The sequence below is a fragment of the Phoca vitulina genome, unplaced genomic scaffold, assembly GCF_004348235.1.
Source record: "Phoca vitulina isolate PV1807 unplaced genomic scaffold, GSC_HSeal_1.0 scaffold44, whole genome shotgun sequence".
Classification (NCBI taxonomy): Eukaryota; Metazoa; Chordata; class Mammalia; order Carnivora; family Phocidae; genus Phoca; species Phoca vitulina.
The window spans coordinates 627196-647358 of record NW_022589747.1 but is presented as its reverse complement, the minus strand read 5'-3'; the positions used below and the strand labels follow the sequence as shown (position 1 = coordinate 647358).

Below are 20163 nucleotides of genomic sequence, written 5' to 3'. Positions count from 1 at the left end.
CAAACGAGAGATTTGCCAGGACTAGAAGGGAACCTGAAAAAGGAAAATGCTGAAAATCAGTGCACAGGGGCAGTAGGGTTATGTGCAAAATTTGTTCATTTTTAAATTTCCTTCAATATTTTAGTGGGGTTTTAATCAATGATGCTTGAAAAAGACTGTCTTTCTCTCCTGAATTGAAACTTGTGGCTCAAACAAAGAAGCAGCTCCCCTGGGGGGGCGGGGGGGGGCACGAGGGTGGCATCTAGCTGCTTCCCCCAGCAGGCAGGAGAGAAAATACGAATTGATTGGAAAGAGCGAGAGGGAAAGTACGGTCCCTGGCCCCGGGGGAGTTTACCCTTTTGTGCTGAAGACAGAAGAGGGCCAGGCTTTGGCAATGAGGCCACATCCAAGGCTCTGGAACACGGCTCTGACCCTCGGTGTCGGCTTCCATTTTGGGGTAAATTCAGCCATGGCAGGTGCCTCGGGAGCAGATGGCGTGGCCGAGCCTCCGACAGTGGGGACAGCAGGGCTGGGCCTGGGGGGAGCTGGGGGCTGGTCTCAGCCACATGGAGTCTGAGACGGAGGCAGGATGGCCAGCTAGAGCCACAGAGCACGTGAGGGCATCCGAATGTGACAGAAGGACCAGCCCGGGGCAAAGCGGTTTGAGCTCAGAGAGCCGTCAATGCCCGCGGGCTGGTGTGAGGGGCCACCGGGACCCCCAGGGGCGGCCGGGGAGGTGACAGCACAGGCTGGGCTGTGGGGACGGCGCAGTTGGAACCGAGGCAGCCACCAGGCCCGCGAGCTGTCCAGGGGGCCACGGCAAGGGTGGCCAGACGCCGAGGCGCTGCGCACACAGAGGGAGCCCCGGGCCCACTTTCCCGCGCGGGGCGGCCCTCAGCTCCCAGCGCAGTGTGTTTGGAAGGCTGGAAGCTTCCCCGGCCCATCCTCTGCTCCTGCCCTGTCCGCCCTGCTAGGACTACCTCGTGCTGTCTGATAAACTCGTGCTTTCCTTACTCCCCACTCAAACCCAGCAGCCTCCAGACACCCGCGAGTGGCCCCCTCGGTTAGAATCCATGGGGGGCCCTCACCCTGGACCGATGCCGTCAGAACACGACGGCTGCTGGCCTGGGGCGCGGGGTCGGGCTGACAGCCGGGGGCACACTGCAGGCTGGTGAATCAGCACACAAGAACGCCCTGAAGAAAGGGAACGACGAGCTGCAGACGCGGACGGGTGCCACCAGTGTGGTTTCACTGAGGACACGCACAGAGCTCCCCGTCCCCCCGAAACGCGGGTGAGAGCCGCCAACAGGCCGTTCCCCAACAGCAAGCATGAACGGGGTCACTCACGGGCCCAACAGCTCGGGAAACGGCTCCTGGGTGTTCACCTAAGCCAAGCCCCACGCATGTGCCCCGCAAAACAAGTTCCAGAGTCCCCTGGCCTGTTGGTGACAGCAACCGTGACCCTGACACCGCGGGCTGGTGGCATTTCCCCCCACTGTATTATACAGCAGTGAACACAATTCACTCTGGCTAGACAAAGGGTGTGTGTCTTCACACCGTGATGGGGAGTCGAAAGCTTGGCTGGGCCCCGGCACCCAGATATTTGGCCAAACGCCAATCCAGATGTCAGGGTGAGGGTCTGGTTTAGGTGAGATCAACACTTATAGCAGTGGGCTGTGATTAAAGCAGATCGCCCTCGATAATGTGGGTGGGCCTCGTCCAATCAGTTGAAGGCCTTTAGAGGAAAAGACTGAGGTCCTCCCAGGGGAGGGGGGATTCTGCCTCCAGGCGGCTGTCAGACTCCAGACGCAACATCAGCTCCTCCCTGGGTCTCCAGCTGCCGCCCGTGCCCACAACAGTATGAGAAACCCCTTAAAATAAATCGGTCTCCCTTGCTCTCTCATGTTCTGTATATATATATATATATATACACACACGCATAGGCACGATTTTATTGCATTTCACAGATGTTGTCTTTTTTTTTTAACAAATTTTAGATTTATGGCAAACCTGGGTCGAGCACGTCTATGGGCACCATTTTTTCCAGCAGCATTTGCTCATTTCATGTCTGCATCCCATTTTGGTGATTCGCCTAAGATTTCATGCTGTCATTACTATTTTATCCATTACGGTGATCTCTGGTCAGTGATGAGGATTCACTGAAAGCTCAGATGATAATTAGCTTACTTCAGCAACAAAGGATGTTTTATTTATTTTTTAAAGATTTTATTTATTTGACAGAGACAGCGAGAGAGGGAACACAAGCAGGGGGAGTGGGAGAGGGAGAAGCAGGCTTCCCGCAGAGCAGGGAGCCCGATGCGGGGCTCAATCCCAGGACCCTGGGATCATGACCTGAGCCGAAGGCAGATGCTTAACCAACTGAGCTGCCCGGGTGTCCCACCTACACAAATTTTAACATGCAAATTCACACACCTCTGTGTGTGTGCACATAGATTCCTGTTGTAAACGAAGATTATTCTCTACCTACTGATGTGTAGCACTTTCGTTTTATGCACAGAATTAGATTGATCAAGATCTTTGGTTTATCGCGTATTCTTAACATTAGTTCATGCACCAGGCTCTTTTAATCATTTGTTTGTTCGTTAATACTATTGTAATAAAACCCGGGGCACCTGGGTGGCTCAGTGGGTGAAGCGTCTGCCTTTAGCTCAGGTCATGATCCCAGGGTCCTGGGATCGAACCCCGAGTAGGGCTCCCTGCTCCACAGGGAGTCTGCTTCTCCCTATCCCTCTGTTGCTCCCCCTGCTTGTGCTCTCTCTCAAATAAAAAAAATCTTAAAACATGTTGACAACTTGAACTTTTTTTTACTCTTTATTCGGCTAGAACTGCAGAGCTCTAGCAAAGGGGCCCTACATGTGCCCGGCCCACTGTCCCGCGCTGACATTGTCCCCGCTGCTCGTCACTCTGCCCACGGGCACGTGTTTCCGCATCAGGGTCGGAGCCCAAACTGCAGCCGCGACACTTTGTACCTTCCAGTGTCAATTTCCTCAAAACAAGGACGGTCTCTGCTACAGCCACAGTTCAACGGTCAAAGTCAAGAAACTTACACAGTTCAGTTATCTGATGGGCATTCTTGGGGGGGATCCTGCAAGGGCACCAGGGCGGGAGGCGCCGGGGCTGCGGCAGGGCTGCGAGGGGTGTCCCACGGGGACCTGCGCTGGGACGAGGCAAACATTCGCTTCGCTCAGCAAACTCTCACCCGCTGGTGTCGACATCCACCGGGGATTTTTTTTACTCCATCGTCACTATGCCGGCCACTAAATGTTTCTCACGTTTCGTCTTTTCTTCCTTATTACTGGCCTTCCTACTGCACGGGAGGCTTTCCTTTCTCCCATTCGTTTATTCGCCTCGGGAGGTACATACGGGATTCTGACCCTAGTGAATGGCTCACGCTCTGTTGCTGCCATTATCTGGTGCTTACGTTGTCCCAGACCCAGCCAGCACGAGTGACCTTTTGACGTGTCCCCCTCGCGTTCTGAGCACTTGCCGATACAGATACTCGCCCACTCTCCCCCGTCCTGGAGCCAGGCGTTTCTCGGAGCAACAGAGGACGGAACTAAGAAACCAAGATGTGGTGCTGAGTGTGCCCGCTGCCGCTTCTAGGAAACCCGCGTGACACACACGCTCACATCTGCGTGTCCGCGTGCGCGTGCTTCTGCATCTGTCTGCATGAGCGTGCGAGTGCACGGGCTCACTTGTGCAATGAAGCCCTGAGCTCGAACAGGTATCTCGGCCTGTAAGCCAGGGTCACAGGGCTTGTCTCAATCTCCACCCCGTTGTCCCTCGATCACGCGGCCTGGCTCTGTGTGCAGCAGAGGCTTGGGCATCACCAGCCTGAGGGAGGCCCTCGTCTGGCTGAGCGAAGGGCAGACGGACTCACCAGGCAGGGGCCCCGTGCTGAGCCAGAAGGTCTTCTGGAAGGTGCAAGGGAGGCAGAGGCAAAATCCCCAGGAAGCTCTGGGGTGAGAGCAAAACCCTAAGATTGCCTGGATGGAATGAGCAGCCAGAAAGAGGGCTGCTGTCCGGCTCTGTGGAAAGACCTCAAGTGACGCAGGGTCGCTGGGAAAGGGCAAACGTGTCCCCAAGCAGCTGGGAGGGGGCTCCTCACACCCTGCTGTCCCCCAGGAGAGGCCGCCCTCCGTTCAAGGCACGAGTGACCCTAGTTATGGCCTCCTCAGACCTGCTTATGAATAACCAGCTAATACAATTCTGACTGTTTTTTTTCTAGGGATCCTGTTCCCTTTTTTTTAAGGACTTATTTTTAATTTCATTTAATTTTTTTTAAAGATTTTTTATTTATTCATTTGAGACACAGAGATACAGAGAGAGAGAGAGCATGAGCAGGGAGAGAGGCAGTGGGAGAGGGAGAAGCAGGCTCCCCGCTGAGCCAGGAGCCCGATGTGGGACTTGATCCCATGCCCCTGGGATCATGACCCGAGCCGAAGGCAGACACTTAACCATCTGAGCCACCCAGGTGCCCCATCATTTAATTTTTTAAGTAGGCTCTACGACCAGCGTGGAGCCCAATGCAGGGCTTGAACTCACGACCCTGAGATCAAGACCTGAGCTGAAATCAAGAATCGGATGCTTAACCCACTGAGCCACCAGGCACCCCAATTCTTATTTTATTTTTTTAAGTAGGCTCCAGGGCCAACGTGTGTGGGGCTTGAACTCACAACTCTGAGACCTAGAGTCACATGCTTGACCAAGACAGCCAGGTGCCCTGGGATCCTGTTCCTTTTAAGGTTGCTCTGTTGAGGGTTTCATCTCTCTCGTCCAACAAACAAAATTTCCCCCAAAGACAAAAGTATTTCTGGGTTTGATGCGCGTGTGCTCTCAATTCAACACTGCGTCTTTACAGAACAGGGAGCCTGCGGGAAACATCCGCACACAACCAGGACTAACACCGGCAAGGGAGGGAAGGCCGCTCTGGAGCTCGCGGTCTGCACACTGGCGGCCGCGAAGCTGGAGTGAAGCCGCTCACCGTCACCAAGTGCTGGGCAGTGAGGCTGGAGTGTTCCCGGGAGGGACACACACCCCCCCTGGGCTCCCGAGGCTGCGAGGCAGCGCTGGTGAGCACAGGATCCACGGGGCCTGACGAGTGTGCGTACAGTGGCGTCCCAGCCCTTGGGGGTGCCCCAGAGCTGCATTTTAAGGCCAAGAGCAGCTACAAGTCCTGGAGAGCTAGTGCATTGATTGATAAGCCCCAAGACTAGACACTGTGCCTGGAACTCAACCCCCGAGCGAGGACTGATCTTCCACCTCACAGGAGACAAAACTCCCCGGAATGACAGCAGGTGTGGGCCTTCCGCCAGGCCCGGACGAGGCCATCTCCGTAGCTTGTGCACCAACAACAAACCAAGAAGATGTCACTGGAGGTTCCGACGCACGCCAGCTGGAAATCGTGACCAGAGCGTCACGCTGAGATGCATCTGCACACGGGGTGCCGGCCGGGAGTCTGGGCGCCAGCGCCCGCAATGGGGGCACCCCTCAACACCAGGGCATCATGTCTGCAGCTCATTCTCAAATGGTTCTGCGGGAAGAAAAAGGAGAGAGAGAGAAGAAATGTGCTAAAATATTGACATTTGGGGGATGTGGGTCAAGAGTGCTACTCTTGAACAGTTCTGTTTCAATTTTAAGCTTAATAGGAACAATATCGGGCGGGGGCCGGTCCAGGAGCTGGGAGAAGGGCTGGTCATCTGAGGCCACGGACCCCAGGCCCTCACGTGCTTCCCCAGCCCTGGCAAGGCCCGCCGCCATCTGCGCCTCCTGCCCAGCACCAGCTGGTCAGTGGCTGCAGAAGCAGCGTGCTTCTGCCCCAGCCTCGGCCGGACCAGCTGCTCAGGGGGATTCTAGTCGCGCCCAAGCCTCCTCCGCAACAGGCGGCCTCACTTGGGCCCTGGAGCAGATGCAGCCTTTGGTGGAAAGCCCCATCTTCTCTCCTCCCCACCAGAAGCTCCCGTCTCTCATCCACTCTCCCTGCTCACCTGCCAGGGCCGTGCCCTTCCTTCTTTGCCCATCTCCTGGCCACTGCAGGCCCTCACTGAATGACCACTCCCCTCCCTGCTCCCCAGCCTCGGAGCTGGCTCAGGCCTCTGGAAGGCAGGCAGACACCTCCCTTTGCCGGGTGCCGTCCTTCCCCACCCACATTCACTCCGTAGCACTGGGACATCTGGCTTCCACACTCCCCCCAAATGGCAGCGTAAAAGAGAGAATTTAGATCCGTGAGTGAGCAGGGATCTCTGCTCAACCTCTTAGAGCTGTGTGATTTTTGCCCATGCTCAGGACTTGCGGGCAGTGGACATGCAGGCTCAGTATGAACTGTAACACCGACTCCTCAGTCTTTGTCCCCCCATCTTGTCTGCCTGTCCCTCATCTCTCTACACTGCCTCCTGGGAACTAAGGTCAGATCCACCCTGTCTGCCTGTGGTTCCCAACCCTGCTGCCCCTCTCCTCGACTTAGCTTGTCTGGGTCCCACAGCTGCCTACATGTCTCCCCTTGGGCAGCCAGCCAGCTCCTCAAATTTAACACACCGCCCCACTTGGACCTGCTCTCATCTGTGCTGGATTTGCTAAAAGGCAGTCACAGCAGGTGCTTAAGGCCGCTGAGAAGAAATAAACTTCTGGGAAAAGAATGTGATATTCCAAAAATGCACCAAAGCTCGACCCATTGTGCACCATTCTCTGTGAGTTGCATGGGGGAGGAGCACCGAACATCGGCAGACTGGGACCCAGGAGGTCTCTGCTCAGTGCTCCCTGTCATCTCCAGAGCTGGTCCTCCCCAGCAGCCTTGGGCACTCTAACATTAACGTGGACTTCTCCTGCCTGCCCCCACATCCGGTTGTTTTTTTTTTTTTTTTTTTTAAGATTTATTTATTTATTTGACAGAGAGAGACACAGCGAGAGAGGGAACACAAGCAGGGGGAGTGGGAGAGGGAGAAGCAGGCTTCCTGCCGAGCAGCGAGCCCGATGCGGGGCTCGATCCCAGGACCCTGGGATCATGACCTGAGCCGAAGGCAGACGCTTAACGACTGAGCCACCCAGGCGCCCCCACATCCGGTTTTTAAATCTTTTTTTTTTTTTTTTATTCATTTATTTGAGAGAAACAGAGCATGAGCGAGAGATCAGCAGGAGAGGGAGAAGCAGACTCCCCAGTGAGTAGGGAGCCCGATATGGGGCTCAATCCCAGGACCCTGAGATCATGACCCGAGCTAAAGGCAACCGTTTAACCAACTGAGCCACCCAGGCGCCCCCCCGGTTTTTAAATCTTGATGCTTCTCTTGCCCCAAAGGCCCCACAGCTCCCTCCCTCTCCACCAGCCACATCCAGTCCCTGCTTGCTTGGGTCTGCAACACAGCTGTTGCCTCCTAATGGAGCCCGCCAGGCTGTCCTGGGCCATGAGTCACCTCCTCCAACTACAGAGCAGACATGTCACACTCCTGCTCACACAGCTCTGCCCACCCCCAAGTCCGAGCCCCTGCCTAGAGGTCAGGGCCCTCTCGCTGTGATGTTCATCACCCTCTCCTCGCAGACCCTGGGCTCCAGCCAAACCAGACTTCTTGCCATCTGGGAACATATGTTCCCTCTGCCCAAAATAATCTACATCCATCTCCACCTGTCAAGATCTGTGTTTGTTCAAAAATAGTACCGGGACAATTGGCCGTTTGAAGGAAATTTTTTAGATTCTCTGCTTCACAGTATGCACCAAAATATCTTACAAACGAGAATTAAACGTAAAACATCATGTAATCACATATGTTTAAGAAAACAAACTAAAAAGTCTGAAAAATATGTGATCATCAAATATATGAAAGGGGAGAAGACCCTAGGCTCAAAACCAAAGCCCGAGATCCGACTCATCAGGCAGAACCGGGCTGGTCAGAACCAGGCTGAGGAGCAAGGAGCAGAGGGACGGCGAGCTCTTCCCGAGCTGAGCCGGGCCGCGGGGCGGGGCGGCCGGCGGGGCCTCAGGGAGGAGCCGCGGGGGCACCTTTCACGAAGGCCAAACGGGGTGCGGCGCCCGGAGAGGCCCACGTCCTGCCCGGGCCGATGCTTTCCGCCGGGCCGCACCGGCCCGCGCTCCGAGATTGGCGGACGGAAGCCGCGCCGCCCCGTTCCCATCCCGCACCCCGCACTCCTCCTCCCCTCCGGCCCGCGGTGATGACGTCACCGCACCCACGTGACGCGGAGCGCCCGCCTCTCGCGGGCCGTTGCCCAGCAACGCTACCGGATCGGCTCTGTTCTGAGCGCGGATTACCCCGGCATCCTCCCTCCTTTAATGCCTCTCCATTTAGAAGTAACCACAGTCGTAACCGCTGTTCCTACAAGGAAGTGCACTTATCTCGACGAGTGTGACACCCAGGAGACACGCGACCGCGAACGGGACGCACACCGTCTCCGCCCCTGGCCCCCCCGCGCCCTTCCCGTCCCGAGACGCTCTCCCCTTCCCAGAGCGCCGCGCGCCGCGACGTCACTGTCCTACGCGCGGCCGCCGCCGCGGCGCGCGGCGCTTCCGGCCGCCAGGACGTGTGGGCGGAGCGGGTGGCGTCAGGGGGCGCGCGCCGGAAGCTGGCGGGAGCCGGGCGGAAGTGGCGGGGCGGAGCGCGGGGCGATGGGGGGCGGCGGCGGCGGAGGCCGGCGATGAGCGGCGGGAGCGCGTGAGCGGCCGGCGGGCGAGGCTGGGGGCCCCGGAGAGCGAGCCGCAGGGCGGAGGGCGGGCGCGAGCGCGGCGGGCGGCGGCGGCGGCGGCCGAAGCGCGGCGGCGGCGGCGGCGGCGGCCGAGAAGATGGCGGACGGCGACAGCGGCAGCGAGCGCGGCGGCGGCGGGCCCGGCGGCTTCCAGCCCGCGGTCCGCGGCGGCGAGCAGGAGACGCAGGAGCTGGCCTCGAAGCGGCTGGACATCCAGAACAAGCGCTTCTACCTGGACGTGAAGCAGAACGCCAAGGGCCGCTTCCTGAAGATCGCCGAGGTGGGCGCGGGGGGCTCCAAGAGCCGCCTGACGCTGTCCATGGCGGTGGCCGCCGAGTTCCGCGACTACCTGGGCGACTTCATCGAGCACTACGCGCAGCTGGGCCCCAGCAGCCCCGAGCAGGTGGCGGCGGCGGCGGCGGGCGCCGAGGACGGCGGCGGGCCGCGGCGCGCGCTCAAGAGCGAGTTCCTGGTGCGCGAGAACCGCAAGTACTACCTGGACCTCAAGGAGAACCAGCGCGGCCGCTTCCTGCGCATCCGCCAGACGGTCAACCGCGGCGGGGGCGGCCCCGGGCCCGGCGGCCTGCAGAGCGGCCAGACCATCGCGCTGCCCGCGCAGGGCCTCATCGAGTTCCGGGACGCGCTGGCCAAGCTCATCGACGACTACGGCGGCGACGACGACGAGCTGGCGGGCGGCCCGGGCGGCGGCGCGGGGGGCGCGGGCGGCGGCCTGTACGGCGAGCTCCCGGAAGGCACCTCCATCACCGTGGACTCCAAGCGCTTCTTCTTCGACGTGGGCTGCAACAAGTACGGCGTGTTTCTGCGCGTCAGTGAGGTGAAGCCGTCCTACCGCAACGCCATCACCGTCCCCTTCAAAGCCTGGGGCAAGTTCGGGGGCGCCTTTTGCCGGTACGCGGACGAGATGAAAGAGATTCAGGAGCGGCAGAGGGACAAGCTGTACGAGCGGCGCGGCGGGGACGAGTCGGAGGGCGAGGAGGTGGACGAGGATTGAAGCGCGCCGGTTCCCCGATGGCCCCCCCGCCCCGCCACCGTCCCCTGGGCCGGAGAGCCCCTTCCTGCTCGTCCCCAGGGAGCTAGTGGAGGCGGAGCATGGAGGCCCCGGCGGGAGAACGCACCGTTAAAAGATAATACAGTCCATTAAGAGAAGTAACCACAAAAGAACAGTCGCAGACAATTCGAGAAAAGCAGCAGAGTTCCAAGGAACTGACAGCAGCCTGCAAAGAGGAGACGACCTGAGCAAAATCGTCTGTTTCCATAGTTCCCGGCTGGGGTTTGTGACCCCTCCGGGGTAGCCCTGCAGGGGGGCAGATGCTTGCGTGCCCGGGGGCCGGGGAACACTCGAGTCCCCCAGACGCATCCATGACAGCTGCATTTGTGTTCTACCTGGGTGTCCTGGCCTGACGATCTCTCCCGACCTCACTGTTGTGGGGTCGATCTCTTCACCTCCATTGAAATCAGCATATTGGGATCTAGGTCTTGGTGGAATTCTTGACAAGAGAGAGGCCTTGGCCTTTGCCCTGTTCTGAGGGTACAGGTTTCCTGAAAAGGAGTGCGACTTTAACATAATCATGGACAGGGCAGAGTAAGAATTCAGGAAGCCACCGGGGAATATAGAAACAAATTGGGTCCATTTTGTCTAAAATGGTTTTGCGTGGAACTTGGACCAGTGTCCGTGTCTCTTTGTGGCATTGTTTTCCTGGATGCAAATGGATTCAGATGTCAATCCTTCAACTAGAAGCTGTTAGTAAAGGATTTTGGAAGTTGGCCAAGTTTTTTTCAGAGCTAAGAGCCGTTTTACATTGGGGGTTGCTGAGGTAGGCACGGGAAGAAATCCGGCATCAAGCACAAGGAGGACTGTTTGAGTGGATTAGTTGCTGCTCACGAAAGTCCTTCCCCCGGTCTCTAGACACAGAGGTCATTACCAAGAGATGGCTTAGGGGTGAATGAGAGCCAGGTCCCTGTGGCTGTTCCGCCTGAGCTGGCTAATTCGGCTCTTTGGGCCACTGGTTGGCTGGATTTTCAACCGTTAAACTTGAAGATACCTACAAAAGGAACTGTGGCTACAAGCCTGAGCTTTAATGGAATATACGTCCTCACAGAAAAGTTGGAAATAACCAAAACTGAAGTCTTCACCTACCTTCAGTTCCGTCTGTGGATTTGTTCACATACTAAAGATCCTCAGGTCCAGAATTCCAGCATCATCTATTCTTTTAAAGTAAATTTTTAAGAACTCGATCCATTGTTTCAGTACCTCCCGATCAAAGTTGGCAAATGATGGTTGAGTGATTGGAGCAGCACGCCCTTTAGAAGGTGAAATCCATCGGGATGGAGATGAAGGGAACGTACAAATGCTGACTATGTCCTGGAAGCATTTTTATACCATCTTGAAATTTCAACAAACTGGCTTTCGCCAGTTTATCCAGCTGTTTTTCAAGAATAAAAGTTGGGGTTTTCAAGGATCGCCTCTTCTATATTTTAAATGGATTTTCAGTAGAAATGATTTTTACTAATCAAGTTAATCCCACCCCATCACCAAGGTATTCCTAGAAGTGTCACAGACCTAGGTGACTTTGAATTGAACGGGAGCTAACGTTCTTTCCAAAGTTTGTAGGTATTCTTTGTGCGACACCTTCTCAACCAGGAGGCAAGTAACCCCACCTCCACAATCTTAGTTTTGTGTTTTTGTTTTTGTTTTTTTAACTGCATGCCTGCCCTTTATCTGAGCTGCCATTTAATTTATTGCATACCCTTTTATTATCTGAGTTTGGTATTATTCAATCTATACAATCTTTTTGTATTTATTGGGAAATAAGTAATCTACAAAAAGGTCATCTTCATGCATCGTGGCCGAGAGGGAGGGAAAGAACTGTACATAAAATTAGGCTTTTTTAAAAAAATTAGACTATGATTCAGAATACTGTTGATCTTAGGTTTTTTTTAAAAAAAAAAAGTGGAAGAGCCACAAACTGGTGCCCTTTTCAGACTATTTCTCTACTCTCATCCTCCACAGTAGACTTTTTAAACAGATTTTTTTTAAAGCTTTTCCTTTTTTTAAAAAACTTTCTCCGTCGCAAAGAATGTTTCCTAAATTGTATGGGAGCAATAGTATTTTTGATGTTTTAATGACATCCGTATATACTCGTACTGTATTTTGTACCACAAGGCAGCTGTTTTCAATAATGTCCTGCTGTATTGATCTATGTGTTTTGAGTGTTGATTTCTTTGCTGCGGAGAACAAATCCCTACACCGTTTTAGTAAGGGCGCCGTGAAGCTAGTGTTAGGTTTGCAGAAACTTTCAGTTTCCAACTTTGAGGCAGCAATGAAAATTCAGGTTGCAGCTCTCAGTTAACTGCTGTGACTTGTTCATTTTCGTACCGTGTACAATTCCTGTTTAGACCAACTTGTTTTCTTGCTTCAGCGGTGGAACCGTTCTGTTGCTCAGCTGCAGTGAACCAGTTCGACTTCGCAGAGGTGCAGTACCTCCCCTTTGGAAGGGGCTGGTGTATTTTTTCTTTTCTTTTTGTTTGGCTAAATTGCAGTAACTAGCCTTGCCTTTCTATTCTGTAGAAATGACAGGGTCTTCACAATCCTTCACCAGTGGCTACTAAGCTATAATTAGCTGAATAGAAAGAATGTGGAAGTGGTCGGAGGCATGTGGAGTATATGCCAAGAACACTACCATATATGGCATCAGCTTTGGTTACCAGAGAAATTTTCTTAGTCATTAGACCATATAACAGTAATATATCATATGTAAATCTTTAGATATCAATTTGAGAATCCTCCAAAAAAAGGAGCAAAGAATGCATAAGCTATGTGTTGGAAAAAGTAATTTATATTAAAATTTTGACCTGCCTATGTAAGATTAAGTGGTAAACGTCATAGTGGTGGGTTTTTAAGTCTTAACCAATCTCAAAGGTTTGTTTCTCCTGCAGGGGGTGGTTCACAGTCTCTCTTCTCACTGCAGGAAGATTACAGAAGGGTGTGGATTAGTTGTAGCATTTCACTGACCCTCATTCCACTCACTGTTCGGGGGCAGTAGAAATCCGCGGAGCACAGAGACTGCTCTTTTGATGTGTGGCCTGTTACCGAGGCCGGATTTCAGAACTCGTTCAGAAACCGCGCTTAGCAAAGAAAATCTGTTAATTCCAGTCAGAAAATGGCATTACAGACTCTGGGAAACAACCAGATTTTTTCTGTTCTGGTTTTCATCCTCTACTACGAACAGTGATTTAGGGCTTGTCCTTTCACCTTGGCAGACATCCCAGCTAATCACATGTTCAGAACAGTCCAATTTCTAAGAAGTGGGGAACGAAAATTCCTCTTGCGACCATTGCTAGAGTGTTTCTCAAGCCAGTGCCGTTCTGGACACGAGAAGTCCGGTCGCAGGAACGGAATCAAAAGAGCGAAACTCTGTGGCGAGATCCCGCCGTTGCCTCGTGGTTTCTCTTGTCCCCGCTGTGGTTCGAGTCGCGGGGCAGTTCTAGGCCGCAGAGAAAGGCTTCAGTGCAGATGCTGCACACAGCGCCACGTGAGTCGATGGCACCCAAAACTCAAAGTGGAAACCCAATGGGAAACGCAGACACCCTGAGCTGCCGTGGGAGGCGTGGAGTCGGTCAGAAGGGCTGTGGCCGTGGCGCACACACGGTCACTTGTCAGGTCACTTTCCACAACGGTTTGCTGCCGGCCGGTGGGGAGGCTGAGGGGGCTGTGGGGGGGGGGGGGCGGGCAGCCCGGCCCCTCCTGCTCCCTCCGGCCCCTCCCTCGCCTGGCAGTAAATTGCAGGTCTTTTCAAGAGACGCAAGCTTCAATTTTCTCAAAACAAAACAGTTATCCTGTCTTATCTGAAAAATGCAGGGTTGTGGGCAGAAGAGGCTGGTTATAATAATGCCCTCATATTGAGTGGTCTGAAAACGGCTGCACACTTCAGGCGCGTAGTTGCTGAGGATGCTTTGTTCCGTGTGACCTTGACCGGCTCTACTGGAGGGTAGAGCGTCCTGCACAAGGTATCGAGACGTAACTATTGCTTGGCGTCCGCCTTGCTCTGGAGGCGGATGGCCTTAGGGAGAAGCTTGAGTGTGTAAGCCATGCACATAAGTATTCTTCACTGTAAATTTTGTTTTCATTTTTAACCCAGTTACGGTACTTTGTCCAATGCACAACTGATCTCTCAGTAGATATTCATTTGCAAATAGCGTGGCCTTGATCAGTGAGAGGGAAGGAGGGAAGTGACCTCGCGGGTGCGAAGGTGACTCACCGAGAGGCCTTGCGCGTGCCACTCTTTGTGTCCAGTGCGCGTGTGGCCTCGCTCCTTTCCGCCTGGGGAAAGTTCATGGTTTTGACCCTGGAGTTACCAATTCAATTGAGTTGTCTTCTGTTTTTAGGAAGGATCAGAATTGCTCTGATAAGTAACAAAGTTGACTGCTTTGGTGTCCAATCTCAGGTTTTAGAATAGAGAGAGTGGTGTAAAATCCCACTGTTAACTCTTAAAACAATTTTAATGTAATACACCCTAAAAGTCACATGCACGAGGCCTGTTCAGAGAGCAGAGCCTCCCATCGTTTTGCTCCTTTTCCACTTTGTACTTCACTTGAGAAAGTGTCGAGTGATCTTACATTGTATATTTCCATTTGAACCCCGACATATTTCTCAAAGATAAAGCACTTTTTGATAATGAAATTCATGGGATCTTCGTGTGATGTGGATCATGGTTTCTCAGGCTCCCTTAGATAATCTGCTTACGAATACTGTTCTGTGTAAGAAGAGTGAAAATCTTTGCTAATGTTAGGAAGTTTGTATTATTGATCCAGAATGCATTTTGCTAGCTTCCAATCGATGGGAGAGTAAACAATGCTGCATTCACAATTTAATAAGTTACTTTCCCTTAAGCCTTAAGGTAACTTTTTTTTTTTTCCTGTCAACAACAGCACTGAAGTTAGAGTAAGTGAATGAGATTATCAGTTTTCAGGGTTGGTTTTAGAGTACTGTAAATCCATGAGCTGTCTTCCTAAACAGTTACTATCCCCCTTGAATTAACTGGATAGTGGGCGCGTGGGTGGGCTGGGGGGATAGCTTGTAGGAAAGAGAAAAGAAAGAAAACCACATTTACCTTAAGAAAAATACAGACACAAAATTAAAAAGTGCATGTCGGCGCCCCGTTTTTGAAATTGCAGATAGAGGGCGGAAATGGCAAACTAGAACGTCGTTTGCCCAGTTTCTAAATCTAGGAAAGCAAAGTCATTGATTTTCAAATCCCCCCCCCCCCCACCAAAGTTTCAAGAGCTCACACTCAGGGACGGTGAGTTCGTTTATCCCAGTTCCCGAGTTAAAGTCACTATTCCCAGCTCTTGGTCCTAAACCGTAGTTTCATTACTGATGGATTCAACAGACCCTTCTTTCAATAAATGGTCCAGTTGTGTCAGGATGAAAATCCGATTTGGAAAATGAAAAAATTATAAAGGTATATCATGAAGACTTACTACTCTGGCAAGTTCCAGGTGATACCTGTTCCCCTTGATCCAAGTGAGACTTTGATGAATGTATTCTGTATTCCCCAAGGAAACAGGGAATACGCCACCAGTGTGATCACCCTTGTTCTCCATCTTCTCCATTTCGTTTGCAAATCTGACTCCTGCCTCTCGAGTTAGACGTGCGGCCCGGTCCCGGGAAAGCAGCGCAGGCACCGTGTGGGTAGTTTCCCTGCTCCGAGGGGGTCCCTCATCACAGGAGGGCACAGCTTTGTTTGAAGCCAAGAGGTTGGTTTCCCCCACAGGTGATTCTAACAGACGCTCTGATGAAGGAGCGTGACCATACTTCTGACTGGCGTGGGGTCGTGTGTCTAGGAGCAAGTCGCGAGTGCCCTGTGTGTGAGATGTCCCCCAACCAGATAAGAGAGGGTCGGTTGTGTCTGTAGGGCGGTGACCTGTGGGGCCGTCCTGCTGAGGGATAGCAGTAGATCCCGTCACGCTGCCAGTAAGTCCAGCAGCAGACTTTTCATCCCGGGTCTTACCCGCGGTCCAGGCTTGTTCAGAAAAACCTGGTTGGAAACAGAATGGCCAGGAGGATAGTCCTTCCCTTTTTAAATCCCCTTCTCAGGGAGATAAACTGCAGGGGGAGGCCCAAGAACATCGCAGGACAGGATCCTCTCACAGAGCACGTTTGTATTGTAGGGACTGGGGGCTTCCATTGCTCATTGCTCCGATGCGAGGCCTAGACCTGCAGGCCCCCTCCGCACACGAAAGCTCTCTGGATTCCTAGAAGTTCACAGATGGAGCAGAACTCCAAGCACAGGGCATACTTCTAGAGCCTAGTTTCACCTGTTGTGGTAGCAGGAGAGTGTATGGGGGGTCTTTCTCCATGACCATCAATATTTGAATGATAACTAAGATTATCGGTGTATTGGAACAATTAGTGGGGATTTATTCTTCCTTTTGCTCCTTCACGCAGATGTTTTCCCGGGATCGTTTCTCAGAGTCCATTTGTCTTCTGATACGTTTCCAGACAGCACACCTTCCATCCTGTGGGAACCCTCACTGCTGGTCATAATCAGCAGGGGCTTCCTTAGACTAGACAGTTCACTCCAAAGCTGGGACTGATGTCCTGCCCGTGGAGACTCGGCAGAAGTCGTTTAAAATGATTTTAAACCAAATCTTGATGGCAGGAGACCGAGCTTCCTGATCTAGAGGGACAACTAGGTACTTAAGGGGTTTGGGGGTGTCTTCAGTCTCTGTGTAAATACCCACATGCTTGTGCATTGTAAACCAAGTGTGTATTCCTGTGTATGAATTTGTAGAACTGGTTTCTGCTTCAAGAGAAGCTGCACCTTTAATTTTATAAGGTCCCCTCCACCTGTAACCCTATAAATATTTGTAAATAGAACACTAAAATTTGTAGCGATAGGATCAACTTGGGAATATCTGCTGAGAGACCAAAAAGTTCATTTTTTTAAGTACCTTGGTTAAAGAGTAAAGATTATTCCTCTTATTTTTTAAAAGAAGAATGCACTTTAACAGCTGCATGGGCGATTCAAACGAGCCCGTGAGGTGCAGTGCCGTTCAGAAATCACACTTCCTGGAAACCGTTCAGAAGCAGAGTGTAAACGGGCTGTTGTGCTCACGGCCTGGAGGTGGGAGCTCGGGCGCCAGTCGGCGTGGACTCGAGCAAGGCTGCCACGTGGGCACCGCCCGAAGCTTCCGACAGGCCTGTGACAGGCGCGTCCCGTGTTGACCACTAACTAGCAAAACTGACAGAAACACAGAGACAAAAGTTGAAGAATCCTTACTGCTGGTGTGCACTCCTTACAATAGCAGATTTTGCAAATGGAGTTTTACAGTCTATATTTAAAAATTGTATGTTTGTAACAAATAAAGTATGCGGAAAAGTGAATGACAACCGTGTGCTGGCGTCTCTGATTTCAGGAACCAGGTGGTGGCGGGGAGGGAAGGACCACTCAGCACGCTGGGCTCACGGGTGGGTCTGGAACGGGGCAAGTTCCCTCCTGGAAGGACCGGGAAGCCACCTTGGCTCTCATGGGGAAGACGGGGACGATAGCCCGCGAGTCCCAGAGCCCTTGGGGGTGCAAGACCCTTTGCGGTTCGTAAGCATCTGGACGAAGTCGGGGTTGCACGTTAGTTTGCTGCTTCGGTCCATGTCCCAGACAGGCCGCTTGTCACTTCTGTTCCTGGCCTTCTGGCTGTTAGGCCCCGACCTTCCCAGTGGTGGTGAGAACCTGCTTCCCCGGGTCCCCCCTCGACTGTCACAGCTGACCGCCCGGGGAGTGGGTTAGGCCAGTGCTCCCCGGCCTTGAAGGAAAAACTTACATCCTAGATCCCAGTCGGGGTTCCCAAACCCTTTGGCCTCAGAAACCCCTTTACACCTACCTAAGTCAGCCCCGCCCAGGCCAGTACCAACTGATACCTAGCATATTAGACATTTAATTTTAAGACAAAAGTACGCACCCTGTGGGCTACCAGCCATGGAGCCTCTGGAGAAGGCGAGCTGGTGAGAAGGAGGTGAGGGGCAAGCACGGCTGTGGCCTGGGAGTGGTCCTGACTCAGGGACCCCCGTGGCCCTCTTGCTGGAGGTGGGGGATGGGGTGGAGACTAGCGCCGCTGTCCCCCCCGGCGCCCCGGCGTTCTCCGGCGGAGTTAGAGGCTCTTGCTATGGAATACCCCCTCCGCGCCCACCCTATGGTGTCCCTGGGACTCGTGTCCCTGGCGCTGGCCCTCACTGCAGACCCCCTTGGGGAGCCCCAGGCCTCCCGCACCCGAGTCTTTGGGACACAGACATAGGGTGTCCTGTGCGCTTTGTTCTCTTCCTTTTTCAGCTCCCCGGTGGTCCTCCTGAGTCGGGGATGCGAACCGGCGGCCCGCGGGATCTCAGGGAACCAAGAGAAAGAGGGCTAGGAATCTCTGCTGCAGGAAAACTAAAGAAACTCGGGGTGGCACAGCAGCCCCCGGACTGGCTGTACCCCGTGACCGCTCTGCCTCAACTGCCCGCACGTCCACCCACCCGGGAACGACAGCTCCTCGGGAGGGTTTGCAGGGGGCAGCCCTCCCCGGGGAGGCCGGGGCTCCTGCTCGCTCCCGCCTGGGGCCTGGGGCGCTGCACCCCTGGCGAGCTCCCAAGGGCAGCGGCAGGTGCAGGGACAGGACCGCGCTGTGACCAGCAGGGAGAACAGTGGGCCTTCGGGTGCCATGAGCTAGCTTCTGTCCCTGGCTCCTCACAGCCAGCAGTGTGGCTCTGGGCGAGTATCCGACACAACCTCGGGGTCCCCGCCGGCCTGGTGTCCAGAGCAGCCACCTGGTGGCCGCTCCTGGAATCTGCAGCGGACTGTGGCCACTCACTGGTGGTCGCGAGCCCCCACGTGCAGGCGCGGCCCCGGCTGCAGAAGACGAGGTCCGGGGCGCAGTGAGAACAGTGGGGAGCTTTTGGGGAGAACGAGGCGGGGAGGGAAGCCCAGTCCCGCTCCCGGGTCCCTGGAGGGCAGGACCGGCTGCAGCCAGCGCATCTCCCTCCTTAGGGACAGCCTGTGCGCGGTCTCAGATTCCCGGACGCCCCTCGGCAGACCCCGGTGGGGGCCGGGGGCCCAGCATGGGCGGCAGAGGCGGGAAGCAGGGGGAGCCGCTCCCTGGGCCCTGGGAGGTGCTGCAGCGCACCTGCGGGGGGTGGGGGGTGGGACTCCACGTGATGCGCCAGGTGCCTCTGCTCTCCGCCCCGCGCTCTGCCCGCCACGGAGAGAGGCGACGGACGGGCTCCCCTGGGGCCCGACCGATCCAGTCCCCGCAGCTGGGAAGCAGACATCAGCCAGCCATCGAGATGGGCCCGGGCCTTCACTCCCTGCAGGAGACAGCAGCACTGAAGCTAGAAGGTAATCCCCACGCCGCAGGTGACTTCGCGCCCGCCACCGCGGCGCTCGGTGCAGACTCCGGGCCCCGGTTCAGGCCTCCCAGCTCATTAGTGGCGGGGAGTGAGCACACATCTAAGCCAGTTCCCTGCGCTGCTGCCCCATTCCCATGCTGGGAGCCCTGAGGGCCCCACAAAGGTCTGCAGGACCTCCTAGGGTTCCTACAGGGAAGCAGCCGACCAGAAACTGTGGGTCGCACTCATCAACGTCCTCAGGGTATGGTGTCTGAGAACAAAATTAAAACAGGTCCCCAAAGTTAAAAAGAAAACTGTGCTGATTGGGTTCATCCGTTTCAGTGACCCAGAAAGAAAATGCTACAGTCTTTATCAGGGGGAGCCCAACTCAACTGTGAGCACCACCAGCTCGCTCTAGACCTTAAAGTCATGGTTTCCCTCCCAGAACACAAATGGTTCCAAAGTCACATTGCAGGAGTGGATTGGAGCCTTCATAGGAAGCCAGTGGGAAGAGCAAGTGGACCTGAAAATGGCCCCTTTTATGCTATTTTATCTTTTTTCCCATCCTGGGTGTCAAACCAGGAAACAGCCAAGTGAACAGATAAGAACAGGCAGTGGTCCCTTACTCGAGGGCACGGCAGGCTTCCCAGGGCCGGACCCAGGCCAGAAGCTGGGGGTGAGGACTGAAGCCGCGGGGGGGCCTGGCTCAGACACAGCCTTGCTCGGGCTTCCCCGACTTCTCCCTCCCCAGGCTCTGCCGGGAAGCCCTCCTAGACTGGCCCACCCGCAAAATCGTCCTGTCCTTTGCTCATTTATTCAGCACCCTCATAACCGGTGGGCATCTTTTTGGCAATTCAAATCTCCAGGGGCGCCTGGGTGGCTCAGTCGGTGAAGCGTCTGCCTTCGGCTCAGGTCATGATCCCGGGGTCCTGTGATAGAGTCCTGCATCGGGCTCCCTGCTCAGTGGGGAGTCTGCTTCTCCTTCTCCCTCTGCCTCTCCCCCTGCTTGTGCTCTTAAAAAATAATAAATAAATAAATAAATAAATAAATAAATAAATAAATAAAATAAAGAAACAAAAATGAATGTTCTCTCT

At 54.4% G+C, this 20163-nt stretch overlaps 1 protein-coding gene across 1 annotated transcript; it reads left to right on the top strand.

The window, feature by feature from the left end:
- Nucleotides 1-8785: 8785 nt before the first annotated feature.
- PURB (purine rich element binding protein B) lies at nucleotides 8786-17094 on the top strand. Its single transcript, XM_032430523.1, has one exon. The coding sequence runs from the start codon at nucleotides 8786-8788 to the stop codon at nucleotides 9698-9700; it is 915 nt and encodes a 304-aa protein (XP_032286414.1). The 3' UTR covers nucleotides 9701-17094.
- The last annotated feature ends 3069 nt before the right edge of the window (nucleotides 17095-20163 follow it).

Coding starts and splice junctions, on each gene's coding strand:
- PURB (XM_032430523.1), top strand. CDS start 8,786: ATGGCGGACGGCGACAGCGGCAGCGAGCGCGGCGGCGGCGGGCCCGGC.